Below are 16,861 nucleotides of genomic sequence, written 5' to 3'. Positions count from 1 at the left end.
AACTCCTTCTTAAAAGTATTTAATTTATTAGAATTATTTACATGTTGGCTGCATCTATTAAAAATCAGAACACTTGCAAACTTGATTCCAGTATGTTGACATTTTTTTTCCCAGTAAGCACACCTTTAAGCTTACACACAGGGGTAAGAAGCAGTGTCAGGAGTTTGCATTTACAACATGCCAGGCGTATTAGCTCCGAGTTTCCACCAGGGGGCAGTGTGCCATCGCAGTTTGATTTGCTGAACGCCTTTCAGAACACAGTGTTTGTAAGCGACCATAACACCACAGACATCCAGATTTAATTTTTTTTTTTTTTTTCACATTACATGCTGACGTGATTTCACTCAAAATCTGAGCTGACGGTGTTAAACATGAGTGAACATCACACAAGATCTCAAAATGGCTCTGTCAGCAAAGCATTCTCACACCGATATGATCCTGATGGAAACTTCTTTGGGGTTTATATTGCCGTTTGTGTTTATACTCCTCGTGACTGATGGGTTGACTTCAGATATATCACAGTGTTGTCCTCCATACTGCCACACCAGTCCCGACCCCGCCGCTGAGAAGTGAACCAGTCCTGAACTGGCAGCTGGACAGAAGGAGAGAGGAGGTCCTGGGTACTCAGGGGGACGAGTCGGCGGGTTTTCGGGTAAGAGAGGCTGATCGTAGTCCTGTCCAGGAAGAGCTGCAAGTGAAGGTGGAGGGGGTCCGTGGATGTACTGCTGCTGACATCTGTGAAGGAGGAGATGCTCATGTTTCTTTGAAGCTGTCAAGCAAATTAGGGTTGATTTTTATTTATTTTTTCTAGAAATGTGCCTTTACCTGCAGGGTGGAACGCTGTTACACGGGGCTGAGTTTGCTGGCTCCCACAAAGGCAGCATCTTCTCCTCTGCGTTATTGTTGTTGTTGTTCCGGCCTTTATGACTGTAATGAGACCAGCTGCCCCCCTGGTGCTGGTCCTGACCCTCCCATGGAAGATCATCACCCTCTCTGGTATCAAAAATGAATTGAGACCTAAGCGTCAGAACTTTAGCTTTAATCTTTTAAACAAGACCCTGGTAGTTAGATCAGAAGCTTGGAACATCGAGGTTGGACTTTGTCTAGGCCATTCTAACACGAGTATTATGTCTTACAATAATAAAAAACGCATATCTATAGCAAGATACTGCCACCACCAAGCTTCACAGTGGGAGTGGTTTATGTAGGATGATGTGTAAGATGCATTCAAATATTCAAACTAACTTTAAGCAGTTAGTTTGGTCTCATCTAACCAGGGGATCTGGTAACCAGTCATTTAAGAGCAACCAATAACCTAATTCTTATTTTAATGTACTAAAATCAATAATGTAAATATTTTTGAGTATGTAAAGAAATAATATTTTGCTATTAGTGGAAGAAGTAATTTTATTTGGGTTGTTATTACATTATTAATGGAGCACTGATTAAAAAAAAGATGACAATGTTATAATATGTAAAAAAATAAAGTGCCATAGATTGTTATCATATTGGGTCTTACAAACATATTTACGGAGAGAGACTGCTGTATAGAAAGTATCACTGAATGAATGTCTACTCTACGGGATCAACGATAGAAGATTTTTGATTGATAAACTTCACAGAAAAGCAAAACAAATCTTTTATTTCCTTGAAATTCCCATTAAATGGTCCCATTAAAGTACCATATTATTAGTGACTGCAGCTGTTATATCTTCACAGATTTTTCTTTATGCTACCCAAATAACATTATTATATTAGTCACTTTATTAAAGTTAAAATAGCTAAAATGATGCTGTTAATGGCAGGTATCACATTATTGCTCAATATTACACTAATGATTGCTACACACCTTCTTCCGAATACCTGTTGTGTCCCCTGCATGTGTTATGGTCAACCCTAACATGCTATTTCCTAAATAGCATGCCTTCTGACAGCACTGGATTACACTGGATTTTAAATGCATGCGACGCTCATCAGTTTTTTTTTCTTCTTAAGTAAACATTGTATCATTTGTGACCATTTAAAAACCTTCACCTTGTCCAAGGTGCATTTAGTGGACTACTTACATTTATTACAGCAGGACTAGATGAAATTGTTCATTAATCATCTTACCTCCTTCGCTTTTTATGTTTATCCTTTTCGGTGCATTCAAGCAAACAGCAGGTGATGAAGCCCACAGACATGAGCAAGATTATTCCCGAGCTTATAATGGATGCCAGGACAGCCACACGGTAACCATAGTCTTCATAGGGGGCCAGAGCTGCACAGTGACAAAAGACTGGATCAGTTTATCATTTTTGTTTGTTTTGTTCACTTAGAAAATCAAATGATCAGTTTTAGAATGAGAAAAATCTGACATGCACCACCACCCTGTCTTTGGTGTACAGATTGTGCCTGTTACATATGTAAACATCATTATTCTTTAACTGCTGCAGACTGACAGGTTTAAACATGTTTTCAGGCCATGTTTATGCTAGTTTATCAACCGGGAAAACAAACTAAAAGCACATTTTCAAGTTTTATTTTCTGTGTGACATGAAAAAGTCTCTTTCATATCTCTTTCTCTCTGCTAATTCAGCCTGAAACAAGCACTGCTAAGCATAATACAGAAACAACAAAGTTGTTGCAACTCTAGAGTTAACTTCAAATTTCTGTCCACAAGAATCTTTTGCAACATCACATAGCTTCACTTGTAGCCTTAATTACATGTCTAATATTGCAGGCTGCATCTTTAGGGAACTATTAGACCTTTTCTGTCTGCATCAGCTGCCATATTAGGCCTTTGTTTTAACTTCTCTGTTTCTACTTACGCCGACAGAAGGTCTCCCCGTCCCATTGGGTGCTGTTGGTGCCCATGACACACGTCAAATCTTTGCCCACCAGCTTGTGTTTAGCTGGGCACTGCAGGGAAATGACTGTTCCCAAATTGGTCCCGTTGCCCCGAATGATCCTTTGGGTGCCCACAGCCGGCAGGGGCCTCGGTGTGCACTGAGCCTGCAGACGGCCTAGAGAAGAGAGTTGGAGGTCAGTCGGTAAGGAACTAATAACAGACGCAGCTTCTGGGGTGGGCCTGTTACGTGCCGCTAATGTGAAATGGGCTTCAAGTTCACTCAAAAGTTAGATAGCTGTGGAAGGGACAGGGATGATTCATGATTCATTCTCTTTGCACAACAACGACTCAGGGTGAAACAGATGGTCAAAAACTGACAAGGAAGCGCTGGAGAGGAGAACGGCGCGGTCATTCCACAGCTATCAGCACCGAAGCCCTGCAAGGCGACACAGCAGTACGTGACAAAACCGCAGCCCCCCTTCCAGCAGCCTCGTGCATGCTGCATCGACTGCAACTGTATCAAAGCAGGAAGTGTGATAAATCATTGAACACATGGCCCCTGAGGTTGATGGAAACTCACACACCATCTGGAACCTAAACAACTGGATGTCATACCGAACATCACGGTGTTCAGCAGACTGCTCAGGCATTCGCTATGATGAACCACCTACTGTATGACTTCATCATGAAACAAGCTTATGAGCAGTAAACAGTGATGTCACAGCAGGAGGATTCGTTTCAGCAGTCATCTTGTTTATTGTGAAGAACTGGTTTTCAGCTAACAAATAGAGGTTTTTTTTTTTTTTTTGAAAGCCCATCAACCTTTTCCACAATTTATCTCAATAAAACCCCAAACTTTCATAAATTTTAATTGGAAACTTCTGTGACAGTCCAATATAAATACTGCATAGTGGTGAAGTGGAAGGATGTTATTCATTTGTTTTAAGGTTTCGTTTTACTGAAAACACCCAGCACCTGTGAGCCAGAAAAAAAAAAAAAAAATCCTCATTCTCCTAATGTGTCAGATCGAATGGGTAAAATATATGAACATTAGTTTTTAACTCTTGCCTGGACTTTGACAGGTGCATACTAAGACATAAACATGCAATGACTTAAACCATTTTATTATAGTTCTTGCTAATATTTGTCATTCTCGTACCGGAAGGTGAACCTCCACCCAAAACTAGTCTTTTCACACCTCTTACATTTTTTTTTTTTAACCAGAATTTTCCTGGATTTAGCATTATCAACTCTGACCAGCTTCCCAGACCCCTCCTGAAGAAAAGGGTATCATCCTTGGTGTGCTAAAGGTGACGTGGGGTGTTAGTTTCCTCCACAGGTTGCAGTTACCATGTAGGGCAGGAAGTTTCAAGTTATACTGTGAAACTGTGTTTTTCTTTTTTTTTTTTTACCCAAACCTACCAACTTCGGTAACACTTTATTTGAAGGGGGTGAATAAGACTGTCATGACACTTTCATAAACATGACATAACATGTCATGAACATGAATAAGCCTTCATGAATATTTATGACTGTTGTCATAAAGCGTCATTCGGTAAATTATGACACTTTTAATACAAAGTTGACATGATTCAAAATGTCTTTGTTATGACAACTTGACATTAACCAGGAAATCATTACTGTTTAAACTTTACCTTTAAAAACATAAAGTTACCTAATTTGTAAAGTGCAATCAGTAATATTTTTATAACAAATTTATATCAGTAATGATTTCTTGGTAAATGTCAAGTTGTCATAACAAAGACATTTTGAATAATGTCAACTTTGTATTAAAAGTGTCATAATTTACCGAATGACGCTTTATGACAACAGTCATAAATATTCAGGAAGGCTTATTCATGTTCATGACAGAGTCATGTCAGTCTTATTCACCCCCCTTCAAATAAAGTGTCACCCAAACTTCACCACTTTATTCCTGCTGAGATCCTTTGTCTTTAAGATGCAATAAAAAAATAAAATTGCGAGCCCTACAAAGCACAGCTGGTTTTATACTGAGATAGGTTGACTTTATTCAATTACTATATAACTTCTGGTGGTAGGTACCCTGGATTTCTTTAAGGGTATCAGGGTAAAGGAGACTAAACATAAATATTTAGAAAAGCAATATAAAAAACAAAAACAAAAAAAGATGCATCTTCATTGTCCTACTGCACGATTATGCATTATTTTTTTATGTTCTTATGTTTTCCGTTACATGAAATCCAAATAAAGTACTACAGTTTGTGTGTAAACAGTTTCAAGAGGTATGGAAACTTAGGCAGCACTCGTCATGCGGTGCACCTGATCACAAAAACTGAATTTACTGTCAGGAAACAACAGAAAAGAAAAGACAAACCGAGAACATATTTTCTCTCACTGACCAGATCTTAAAATGGGACAACTGAGATAAAACAAAACAGGGCTACTCCCATGTTCACTGTCAGTATTACCTAATCACAACCACATTTATGCAACACATGGACACATTTTAGATCAAATTAGAAAGTGTATGGGTTTTATGTGGATGTTTTGTAAAGGATTTCCAGCTGTGCATCATTTTTCATACCCCTTTACTTCCTAGTTCTTTCTTCCTATCTTTCATTCTTTTAATTCTAATGAGGTTACACTAGATGGTTTTGAGGATATTGAACAGGCAGGTCCACTTTTAAACTCCTTATCGCTCTCTGACACGCATGCAGAGTACATTTAATTTCTAAAACGGACATTTTTTGGGTGAAACTTGTGATCAAGAAGCATGAGAAAGAAACTGACACCAAAGTGCCAAACCCTCTCCTGTAGTCTCCAATAAATCCAAAAAGGCTTGATCCTACAAACATAAAGGAGCCCTTCAGTTTGTCTTACCTTGTTTGCTCCGGGTGCGGATGTCTTGTTTATTCTCTAGCCTCACATCTGCTACTGAGGTCGTGGCTGCGGACATGTTGGTAGCAGGCAGATGCGCCCACACTCCGCTCTCCTTTTTGACGCGCGTAAAGGCAACGCTCCTGGACTCCCTCTGTCTCAGGTGCAAAGTAAATAAATTACTCGCTGCCTGTGAGGCGTTTTGGCTTCAGTGTCCTCGGTTTCTCCGAGCGATAAAGCTCTTCAGCCACAGCGTCCTCCCTGCGAGCCGCTCCGCCTCGCTGTAACTTCAGACTGGGTGGCGCGCGGCTGCGGAACTGCTGTCGCGCGAGCGGATGAACAGTCGGGACCTTGTCAACCAAAGTAGAACAGAGTCTGTGGATTATGTCAGGTTGGGGCGTGAGTGAGCAGAATATCAGTCAAGACACATTTCTTGTCTGCATTTCTGGAACTACATTTAACCTGAGCTTCACCCTCAGCATTTTATTAAAATAAGTGCAGCCTTCAGACGTCACCTGATTAATAAAAATAATTAATCAACGTGTATTTTTAATTTTTTTTAAAACTTTAAGCTAAACCCAGCTGTCCTCTTTGTTCATCAGGGAACAATGAGCATCACAAAGATCAAGAACTCTAATCTGTTATTTGAAAAATATAAAGATGTCACAACACCAACCCTTACAAAACATTGCCCACAAGCTAAATGGGCAGACCAGGCAAGGAGAGAAACAGCTAAAATAAAATAAAAAAATCTCATGAGGAGGAGCTGAAGAAATGTATGCTTAGGGCAGAATACAAAGATGACAGGAGAACTCTTAGATTTCTATCTAAAAACGTGAAAGAACAACAGGAAGTCAAAGAAGGTGATAAGCTAAGTGAACAAGTTTCCACAAGCCTGCTACTGGTCTGATGAGAACAAAATAGAGGTTTTTGGTTTGAGTGCAAAAATGTGTGGAGAAAGACAAAGTGAGTACATCATCCACACTGTGAAACATAATGGTCGCAGTATCATGCAGTGAAGGGATGCTTCTCTTTAGCACAGACAGTGAAGCTCAGAAGTGTGGAGTCTCGCCTTCCAGCAGGCACATCTTAGTTTACAAAATATGAAGGATTTTAATTTTTTTTTAATATTTAGAAAATCACACATCATTTTCACTCAACTTCATGTTATTCACTCTTGTTTTGACCATCACATAAAGTCCTAATAAGATGAAATGAGTTTTGTGGTTGAAATGAGACGATAAGTGAACATGAATACTATTTTTAGAAATTGTAGTGTGGTTACTGTATATCACAAATTTTACCACGTTAGCCTCTGAATAGTTTTTTTCAGAAATTATCTTTTGAAGTATTGTGCTTGATGAAAATACGTAGAAGTGTCAAGCTATTATATATTATTCCCTCCAAAGCTAACTTTGTTAATGAGTTTATGCACCATTTTATCGTATTATGTGAGCAAACTTTGTCACTTCCCTTTCTTTTTCTCACTTCGTCATACTTCTGAAACTGTTTTTCGATACAGCTTTTGACAGAGGGTATCAGCATGTTAGAACAAGATTTTGTGATTGTATTCCGCCTACTGCAATGAGATAAGAGATAAAATAACATGTTATGGTGTCAATAAACAAAAAAAACATACCAGATTTCAAATAGCTAAGGTAGAAAAATGTTAGAAAAATCCAGCAGTTTTACCACAGGAAAGTCACATTTGTTCAGTCACTAGTTTCATCTTGCATGTAAAAGCAGAAGTGGTCTTTTGTGCAAGGTACAGGTGTATCTAAGAACATGATGTGGGTTCACAGCTTTATGCTGTGAAAATAACAGACACATCTCCGAGTATCTCAGGCGCTTTCATTTCTTCAACCCTATGGAGCCTTTGCTCCATTCAAAGGTTCTTCTAAGTGGACCGATGTGTCATGAGTAGAATTTTTAGAAAACAAGAAAAGGTTGCTTATGATACCTGCACTCGAGTAATGATGTTGCATAACACCATCCTTGTACAACAATTTTCTATTAAATAATATCAAATACTAAGCTTCTCTCTGTTATAAAGCACTAAGGTGATATGTTATTGTTTTTGTTGGTGACTTTGTAAGAAAAAACTAAGGAAGTACAAGGCAGATGAAAGATGCCAAGGAGATATGATGTTACAATGCTAAATTCTGACAGTGTATTCATAAGATGTCTGAGAGACAAACAGGAGTTTGGAGATCCAACAAACTGGCATCCTACTGAGAGACTTATAAGCATCGATGAACCTTTATTACCTTTATTACAAATACTTTGTGGCAAAATTGCACAAAAAGCTTTTTGCTATGTTTTGAGGAACCACATGCAGAGCCAGTAAGATGAACTGTCAGGTGAAGAGTCTGTGTGCTGCAGGTTGGCTATGCCCTCAAACAGATATCCTCTATGCAGACAGATTCACACTTTCACAAAAAAAATACATTAAAGCAACAATGAACACCAACATATATTCAAAATATGAATACATAAAGGTATCTTTATGTATTTATATGATATTCACAATCTGTTGTAATATTACCATGCACATGATCTCTGTCATCAGTATGTAAATATGCATAACCAGTTCAGGGTTTCAACTCAAAAGGCCCTTTTCGTGTCTGAAAACAGCATTTTAAACATAACTTATAAAAAAATTATGGAAAAGTCAATTGGGATATATTTAGGTTTCTTTTTCTTTTTTGGCTATGAAATATAAAATATATGGCCTTTATGTCTTTTTCTTTGTAAGAGATGAATTGATGTCAGTGAGAGATTTCTGATTAAAAGTGTGAATCATAAAACAAATGTTCTTTTAGATGAACTGAATTTTCTGGAACGTTGAAGTTTTCCAAGGAACCATTTAATCTCGAAGCCAGAGCCTCATTAAAGATGAGCCGTCTCTGTTTGCCACTGAGTGGTGCATGCGTCAGACCGACCCTCTCAAAGGCAGAAGAGAATACTTCAGAAAGGATGCCAGCTATCCCTGTCTCTCTCTGTGCCTTCCACACAGTGATAGTCCTTCCACAGCCTCATTAATGGTTCTGTTTCTGTTGTCTATGTCTGTAATCTATGAAAGAATCGGTTTTTCAGGCTGGACTGGGGCTGTGAGTGATGGGACTGTGCCATCAATCTGTACGTACTCACTGAAGGAGAATGAAATATGAAATTTCACGAGGAAATTGGGTTGATCAAGTTTTTTTTTGAAATGCAGAGCTGCCTCAGATGTACTTGTGTAAAAATTACTCTTTTGTTTAGATTTAATCATGTAAGGCAATTAATCATGTACACATTTGTACTCTTTCTTATAAAGTGGCTAATGCTTCTAATGATACATTAATGGTAATTTGTTTCAGTAGTTACTACTGCTTGATCCTTCCTCGTTGTTTGCTTTTGTAGTGATTTTGTTTTGTCTCACATGGTTTCAGGGACTCACTGCTTGCGTGCCACCTGATTCTGCAGATGAGAAATCTCGCCCTTTCATTGTGAAAACTAGAGTCCCTCCTTTTTAAGGGCAACTGAGTTCCTCCATCAGTGTATTTCAGAATGATATATCAGATTACAACGCTCTTTTATTTTACTTTTAGCAACTTACACATGGTCATTTTGTTCTACTGCGCCATAAGTAATATTATTTTTTAACTAGGAGCTGCTGCCAAATGTCCTTCAGTCTGCTTCAGAAGCGTCTTGTTTTCATTTTAGAGCGTGACCTACAAGCTGACGATAAGTTTGGCTGTTATGTCTCACCTGGAGTTTTACATCATTTTGTGTTCAATGGCCTGAAACAAATTGTTCACTTTTATACATTTTATATGCAGTTTTCTTCATCCTCAGTCAAGCTTTTGCGTGTTTTAGTAGAGAATAGATCGGTCGATGGTGAAAAAAATAGATTGCAGGTTTAAAATTGGATGAACTGGCTTTTTGGACCTTCCTCTTAATATCTTTGGCAAAAAATGTATAAATAACCAACTCTTTAAAAATAGATGTAATAAAAAATTTTAAAGGTTTTATTTTTTTTATTGAATAAATGCATTGAATTTCCTATAATAGAATGGCACTAAAATTCTATCATTTCTTTAGATCTCATTTTCTTCTCATGGAAACTGATTCTCGAAATTGTGGTTCTTTAAAAATGCCAACCAATTTCCTATAGATAGTCTTTCCAAGTGGATTTTTAGCAAAGGGATCAAGCTTCTTTCACGTTAGCAACTCTAAACAACTTTTATTTAGCTGGACGGAGGACAAAAACGTTTCTTTCTATAGTAAAAGGTTACGGATCTCTTATCAAGAGAAAGCTGATGTCGTGTCACCAATGACACTGCATGGTGGAGTGCATGAATATAACATAAGTATGGATGCCTTGGGTAGATTTTTAGGTTTATCCAGCCATTGCATGAAAAAAAATCAAGAGGTGCTTCCGTGTTCTCAGTTTAAAGTCAAGCATTCTCGCAGGTTGGATAGCATTGGAGCTGCTCACCTTGTGGCTAAAACAGTCTGTAGTGTTTCTGGACAGGATTCAAGAGGAAGTTGTGGAGATGAGGGAGTCTGGTTTTAGGAACCTCAGAGTCTCATATACAGCTTTGAAGATGAAAGGATGTTTTTATATAAGTGCATCAATAACAATCTGAAGTGGAGACAGGCGGAGGGAGAGGTAACATCATCAATGTTTTTCCAATAAATCATTGTTGTCACAAAGTGAACTCTTCTCTCTCTCCTTTCAGGAAGAAGCGAGTGCGCAGAGTATTTTATATTCAACATTGGCGTCTTAAGACCATGACCTTCACTGTGCAATAAAATCATTTAGGGGGTCAGAGTAAGACTCATCTACTCTAACGCGTATTTTTCCCACAGGAAATAGATGTACTGTCCTTCTCGGCTGAGGGTCAGTCTCTGCCTCAAGCAGAGGAGTTCAAGTGGCTTGATGTCTTGCTTTTGTAATCACTCTCCGTGGATTTATTATCCTGGTCTGCTTTCAATCCTTTCCAGAACCAAACGGTAGTACTACTTTTGCTGGTTCACTTCTCATTGTGTTCTTCCCTCTGTGTCATCTCAGGCTGCAAGTTTTCAGTAAGTTTCCATTTTGTTATGATCTTGCCTGCATCATGCCATCATGCCCACGTTTAAGTCTTCCTCAACCTGACAAAAATGACATCTTTGACTACCAGAAGGAGAAATTGAAGGAGAGGAAAACCTATGGAGACTGAAAATACAGCAAGTCCGAATCTGTTCTGGATATGCTTTGTTTTAATATTTAATCATCATCTTTAAATCGATATCAAAGACTTTTATTAACAATAAGATACCATGGCAGTCAAACCTTTCAAGTGACTGTGACTTTAAATGAACTGCCTAAGATATAACGGTGTATTTCCTGTGAGCACACATGTTTTGGTTTTGTATTTCAGACTATCTCACGTACATCTGACCTCCAGTAGGTGGTGGGTTTATGAAATCATCCGACTAAAGGTGCGTCAGTTTGAGCAGCAACCCCACATGAATATATGTTTTCTGTTGCGAAGAGTTTTGAAAGCAACAACAACACACTGAGAGGTAATGAAACTCAGAAATGGTCTGACAATACCAGCTTGAGACATAAAAGTGACAGGAAACAGTTGCAACCACTTCCTGTGCGGGAATGGAGAATCGTCTCGCTGTTTCACCAGAAGAATGCGACTTCTTCTGCAGTTGTATGAGGGTGATGATAAAGTACAACATGACGTCACACAAAATGACCAAAACGTGTGTGGCAGCGGGAAAAGTTTTGAGAGAGAACTGTAAACAGCATGTGATCATCAGCATAAAAAGACCAAAAAAAAAAAAACTCAGAAAACGCTTTTTTTGGAGTGAGATACATCACCAAATAATGTGCTAAAGGGAAGTAGATTATAAAAGTGACATTCTTCTTTAAGCTATTTAGCAAATAGATTCAAATAGTTGTCTTTAAATAGAGATGGATACAAACCAGCAGAGAAGGGCATGCGGTCCCTCAGTCATTCTGCTGACTTGCGAAACTGCAAGTGATTCTGTTTCATGCGTATTCATAAATAGTGTCTGTATTTAGATATTAATTGACAGACATTACACAACTTTATCACTTCTTGTTTTAGGTCAGAAAAAGATTTTTATTTGCTAAATGCCAGGCTAATTGAGTTCTTCATTGCTACTTTGAAATTCAGAAGTTTACATGCATTCCATAGTATTTAATAGAATTGCCTTTTGAAAATAGCCAATCCGAAAACAATGCCATCTTGTCACGTTGTTACAAATTTGGTGATATACTTGAGGTTTTTGTCTACAGTCATTAGTGACTGAGCTTTGACTTCCTGGCTGACATATGTAGATGTTGCTTCAATATTTCCACATAATGTTTTTTCCTCATGATACCATCTGTTTTTTGAAGTGCACTAGCTCCTCTTACAGCAAGTAGCCCCAGCAAACAAGAAGATGCTGCCACTCCTGTACGTCATAGATGGGATGGTATTCTCAGGTGTGCAAGCATCAACTTTTTTCGCTTAAATTTTTGTTTTATCAGATCATGTCTCCAATTATCATAACCTTTGTTACTGCGAGCTTTTCTAGATTATAGTTGAGCTTTTACATTGCTTTTGAAGCGATGGCTTTCCATGTGGATAATGAGACTAATATCAGTTTGAGGCAGCATCTTCAAAGCCTTTCAGTTTTATTTTGGAACTGATATAAACATTTTCACACCTAGATTCGTTTATTTCTGGGACATGGAACCTTTTTACATGCTGAATCATATAATGGGTGTCTATACATACTTCCTAACTATTGTTTGACAGATAAACTTTGCACCTTCAGGCATCTGGAAATTAAACACAAGGATGACCAGTTGTGAAGATCTGCAATTCTCTTCTTTTTATCTTGTCAGATTTTTTTTTATTTTTGAAGGTGATGCCCTAAAAAACAAAACAACAACAAAAAAAGCATGTCAAGATAGCTGAGATGTCGCAAATTGCACAAAAAAAACGTTTCTAATTCTAACTGACCAAGACAGGAAAAGTTGAGTCTGACTTAATGACAGAGAATGAGAAATAAGTTTGTCTTTTTCTGCAGAGCATGGAAATGTCTGAATACACACACATGCATGTGCACTATCACACACAAACAGCTGCTAAGAGGCTTATTCTCCAGCTTCTCCTTTCAATCTGTTCTGCTCAGCTGTTGTGTGAGAGCAGCAGCAAATTGAGTTCGCAACACAAAATGGCAAAAACATCTTCAGCTGAGTTTTTTCTTATTTTCTTCAGACCTTTTAATGTGCTCCTGAAAACCTGGTTCAAATCAACCAGCCCCGTCTTTTGTGCCGTCTCAAAGAGGTCAATGTTGTTTTGTAAAGCCACTGAGAAACGCCTACGGGGCCTCTGGCAGAGGACAGTTCGGCTATTTTCAGTTCTAGCAATACCTTTTGTAGAGTCAGCTACTTTTGGACAACCCATTTTCACAACTATTACAGAGGAAAAGAAAAATCAAAAGATACAGAGGTGTCTTTTGAACTTCTGCAGACGGCCAACACGCAACACAGCGAAGCTGAGAGTCGTTTTTAGCTAAAGTTTCAGTTTTGAAGATGAGAGAAAAGCCACTCAGATTTGTTCTCAAGGAAATGAAACAAAATAGGAGTTTTCTGCAAGTAGTTTGCTCCTCAATCAGCTTTGAACACAGTTTCCTCCCTGCTCCACTTCTCTCTGACTGTACAGCACATTGAACAGAAGGAAGCGGTCAGCATTTTGCTCTGATGTTGCACCATAGCTCATAGCAGCACCAGCAGACACCGGCGTAGCACGTCATCTTTCTAAAACCTTATGTTGACTTTTGAAAATAAAAATGTTATCTTTGAAAGCTCTCCTCTTTCTGTCTCTGTCTGTCGTTAAGTGAAATGGCTTCCACATTTTCTACAGAAAACACTCAAAAACCCCACAGGAACCCGGAAAGTGTGGTGTGAATGTGGATTCAGCTTCCTGGAATTAAAACTGCAGAACCAACTTTTAAAGCTGTCACAACAGCTTTAAATGTATAAATATTTAAATTTTTCTTCATTATGAATACTTTTGCAGGGCATTATGCATATAATTGATCTACGTATGCTCATCAAATAAATCTCCATTATATTAAAACAATTAATTGGCAGAATAACAGACTAAGAGAGGTGCCAAAAAATGAATGAACATAAACTAGCTGTAACAACTTTTCTGCAGCGAATACACACCTCCACACACACACACACACACACACATCTGAGAGGTGAAAATCAGGCAGCTTTCAACTCTGTTAGCTTTTCCCACTATTAATACTTATCACTTTCAAGTTGTAATTTTATTTTCCTTTTTTGCTATGTTGTAAATTTATTCAGAATAAAAGTTCTTCTCCCCAAAACAAGCTTCCGGGTCTCTTTTGTTGACCTCAGAAGACATAAATCATTAGGTAGCTGAACAGTCTTTTCAGCAAGTCCCTCGTTTTGCTTTTGATCAGATCATCACAGGTTTCCTCATGCTCAGAGCAAAGAATGTCAAAAGTTTTTATGTGGTTGTACACGACGGGTACACAGAGTACTACATTTCAATTTTCACTTTTGCTTAAAAAGCTAACAGAGATCCATTTTATTCTATGTGACAGATTAAAGAAAACACAAACATACTTCTTTTGGGAGAGCTTGCAATATGCTCTGCACTAAATTTCTGCTTTATGTCTCAGATGTCTTAGCTGAGACATAAACTGCTGGGTGGATTACCATAAACTGTACAACTTCCCGATTCAATGTGACCACATAGCTGAGCTGTAAGTCTGAATAAGTACACCAACATGTTTGTTAGCTGCTGCACAGAAAAACCAAATGTTGGTTCGAGTTTAATAAATACACTTTCTGAAAATGTTAGCCGTTTAGTCGTCAGGGCTTCCTGGCTTTACATCGGCGCTCGTTCTACACACCTTGTAAACGGGCAAAACTGAAGGCAGTCCCAACATCACTAAACTACTGATCAGTTTGTGAATCTAGAAATCCCCTTTTTGACAAATGATGTCAAGAAAACAAAAGGGAATTCTGTGACATTTCGTGATGGGTTGTGTTACAAACAAAGAAGCTTCAGGCTGAGCTGGAGAAGTTTGTCATGTCAGTGGCCAAACCAACAATAGAACAGAGGAACAAAAACAACTGAAAAAACTTATGCGTGCGTTCAGTAAATTACATTAAAATAAAATAGTAAAAAAAAAAACAAAACAAAAAAAAACTGAGGTTCTATTATAGTGTGGGCCTCTTTTACTATCTGTGGTAGAAAAAGCACAGAAAAACATAAGTTACTTTATCTATTCATAGGCAGGTGGAGACCCCATAATGTTTGCAGCTGTAATTGAAGTGAAAGGTGCTTCTGCAAAAACTCAGAGGTGATATGAAACTATAAAACAGGCTTTATTCACATCCACTTTTGAGTCATGTGCTTGCATTGTTCTACCCAAGAGGCGCTGCACATACAGACTTTTTTTATTTCACGAAGAGAAACTGGAGACACGTTCTTGACAGCATGGCCTCAAACGAGCCACGTTTGTTTATTGATGATATGCGCGACTCCTTTCTTTTTTCACAGCACAATCGTTCAAAAAAAACAACAAAAACTGACGATTCCGCTTACATACAGAAAAAAAAACAGGAATAAGCTCTGAAGCGTAAAAAGAGGGACAAGGGGAATATTTTTAATAGCACAACATATAAATATGAGTTAGTTTACATGCAAAAGGAAACTGAAGGATGACTTTATTTGCTACTTTTATTTAAAGGCTGGTGCTTATAGGGGGGAAGGTATGCAGGGGGAAGGCAGAATAAACTTTTTATTTTCTTTTTTACAGTACAGTACTTGGTTTCCATCACATCACTAAAAGGGAGAGTCAGTGAAAGACTGAACTGCACAGACTGGGGTTTCATTGTCTGTGTGCAAGTGGAGATATTAAGGCTGACCCTGAAGTGAAGCCACCGTGATCGAGATCTGTCGCACAACAAAACATGAGTGGAAATCACACTCGGATTAGATGTCTCAGACTCCAGTGACAATGACAGAGAGGGAATCAGTACCAAAGTACCACAAAAAAAACAAAAACAAAAAACAGGATGGGGTCAGAGGGAAGGGGGCTAAAAGTGGAAACATCAGGTGGCCAGCCACAAATGTGTTTTTTTTTTTTTTTTTTTAAGTTAAATGTCGTTTTTACTTTGTTTCCTTACAACATTATAGTACACACACTGTACAAGACCCATAGAACCAACACTGAGCCCTCAGCGGGAGTGAAGGCCACAGAGGGGGGTTTCTTACGCAAGCATTCAATACTTAGTATAACACCGGAAGGGACTCAAACGCTCACTCTCACACACGCACACGCACACACACACACACACACACACACGCACTCTAAATGCAAAGACAGACATCTAAGAGTTAATGCTTCATGACACCTTGGAATAATGTACAAGAACTTCATCTAAAAACTGGATTTTCCTTCAGTTACATTACAAATAAATGTTCTTCAGAGATCCAGTTGTTCAAAACACTGAGAAATAAAACATGACCAGTGGCATCGGAGTATTGGGTTTGTGTGTTTTCAGAGAAACACGAAGACGAAGACGAAGAAGTAGCTGTGTGGTCGAGAGGCTACGAGTCAGACGGCCCGGGAAGTATTGAGTGGTCCGTTCAAAGAGGTGGGAAAACAAAAGTGCCAAGGTAAAGTGAATTCAAGTAATGTGTGCTTCATACACAGGAGAGGGAGAGGGAGAGAGTCCAGCTGTTTCAGAGTGGCCGCTACTGGCTCTTCCTGTGTTCAGTCAGGCTCATCGACGCCTCAGCAGGCGCTTCGCCCCGGGAAGCTTTGGAGAGGACTTCCACCCATTTGGCCTGAAGTTCTGCATCTTGGGCACTTAGGAGGAAGGTTTGTTGGGAGTGGCTGAGCTTGAACACGTTTTTGACTTCTGGTTTGTCAGCCGTGGCCGATGGGACCATGCTCACCTCGAAGCCGGGCAGGGGGACAGCCCGCGACCCTTTCAAGTCCTGCAAAACAGCGGGAAATTTGGTTTTAAGGTAAAGGAGAAGTTTTATAACTTTGACGAGTTACGGCTTGCGTATAACGTACTTTTACATCTCAGTAAATTAAAAATATATTTAAAACGTTGACTTT

At 38.7% G+C, this 16,861-nt stretch overlaps 2 protein-coding genes across 3 annotated transcripts in view; both read right to left on the bottom strand.

The window, feature by feature from the left end:
• Nucleotides 1-6: 6 nt before the first annotated feature.
• On the bottom strand, nt 7-6,079 carry susd3 (sushi domain containing 3). The gene is made up of 5 exons (XM_014997138.2): nt 5,693-6,079; nt 2,811-3,005; nt 2,113-2,260; nt 826-993; nt 7-735 (listed from the first exon to the last, which is right to left on the bottom strand). Exons 1-5 carry the CDS (start codon nt 5,766-5,768, stop codon nt 423-425), a joined length of 900 nt encoding a protein of 299 aa, XP_014852624.2. The 5' UTR covers nt 5,769-6,079; the 3' UTR covers nt 7-422.
• Nucleotides 6,080-15,214: 9,135 nt separating this feature from the next.
• fgd (faciogenital dysplasia) overlaps nt 15,215-16,861 on the bottom strand; it is a 64,859-nt gene continuing 63,212 nt past the window's right edge. For both annotated transcript variants that reach the window (XM_014997141.2, XM_014997142.2), the window contains exon 19: nt 15,215-16,734. In XM_014997141.2, coding sequence (XP_014852627.2) covers nt 16,489-16,734 — 246 coding nt within the window. In that variant the 3' untranslated portion in view covers nt 15,215-16,488. The remainder of the gene's footprint in view (nt 16,735-16,861) is intronic.

Source organism: Poecilia mexicana, unplaced genomic scaffold (genome assembly GCF_051168715.1).
Source record: "Poecilia mexicana isolate PSO_F unplaced genomic scaffold, ASM5116871v1 scaffold_7, whole genome shotgun sequence".
Taxonomy (NCBI): Eukaryota; Metazoa; Chordata; class Actinopteri; order Cyprinodontiformes; family Poeciliidae; genus Poecilia; species Poecilia mexicana.
Note: the sequence above shows the minus strand (reverse complement) of the source record. Positions and strands in the feature narration are given on the sequence as shown.

Coding starts and splice junctions, on each gene's coding strand:
- susd3 (XM_014997138.2), bottom strand. CDS start 5,768: ATGTCCGCAGCCACGACCTCAGTAGCAGATGTGAGGCTAGAGAATAAA. Junction 3,006..5,692: donor CCGCACCCGGAGCAAACAAG/GTAAGACAAACT, acceptor TCTCTTCTCTAG/GCCGTCTGCAGGCTCAGTGC. Junction 736..825: donor AACAGCGTTCCACCCTGCAG/GTAAAGGCACAT, acceptor CCTCCTTCACAG/ATGTCAGCAGCAGTACATCC.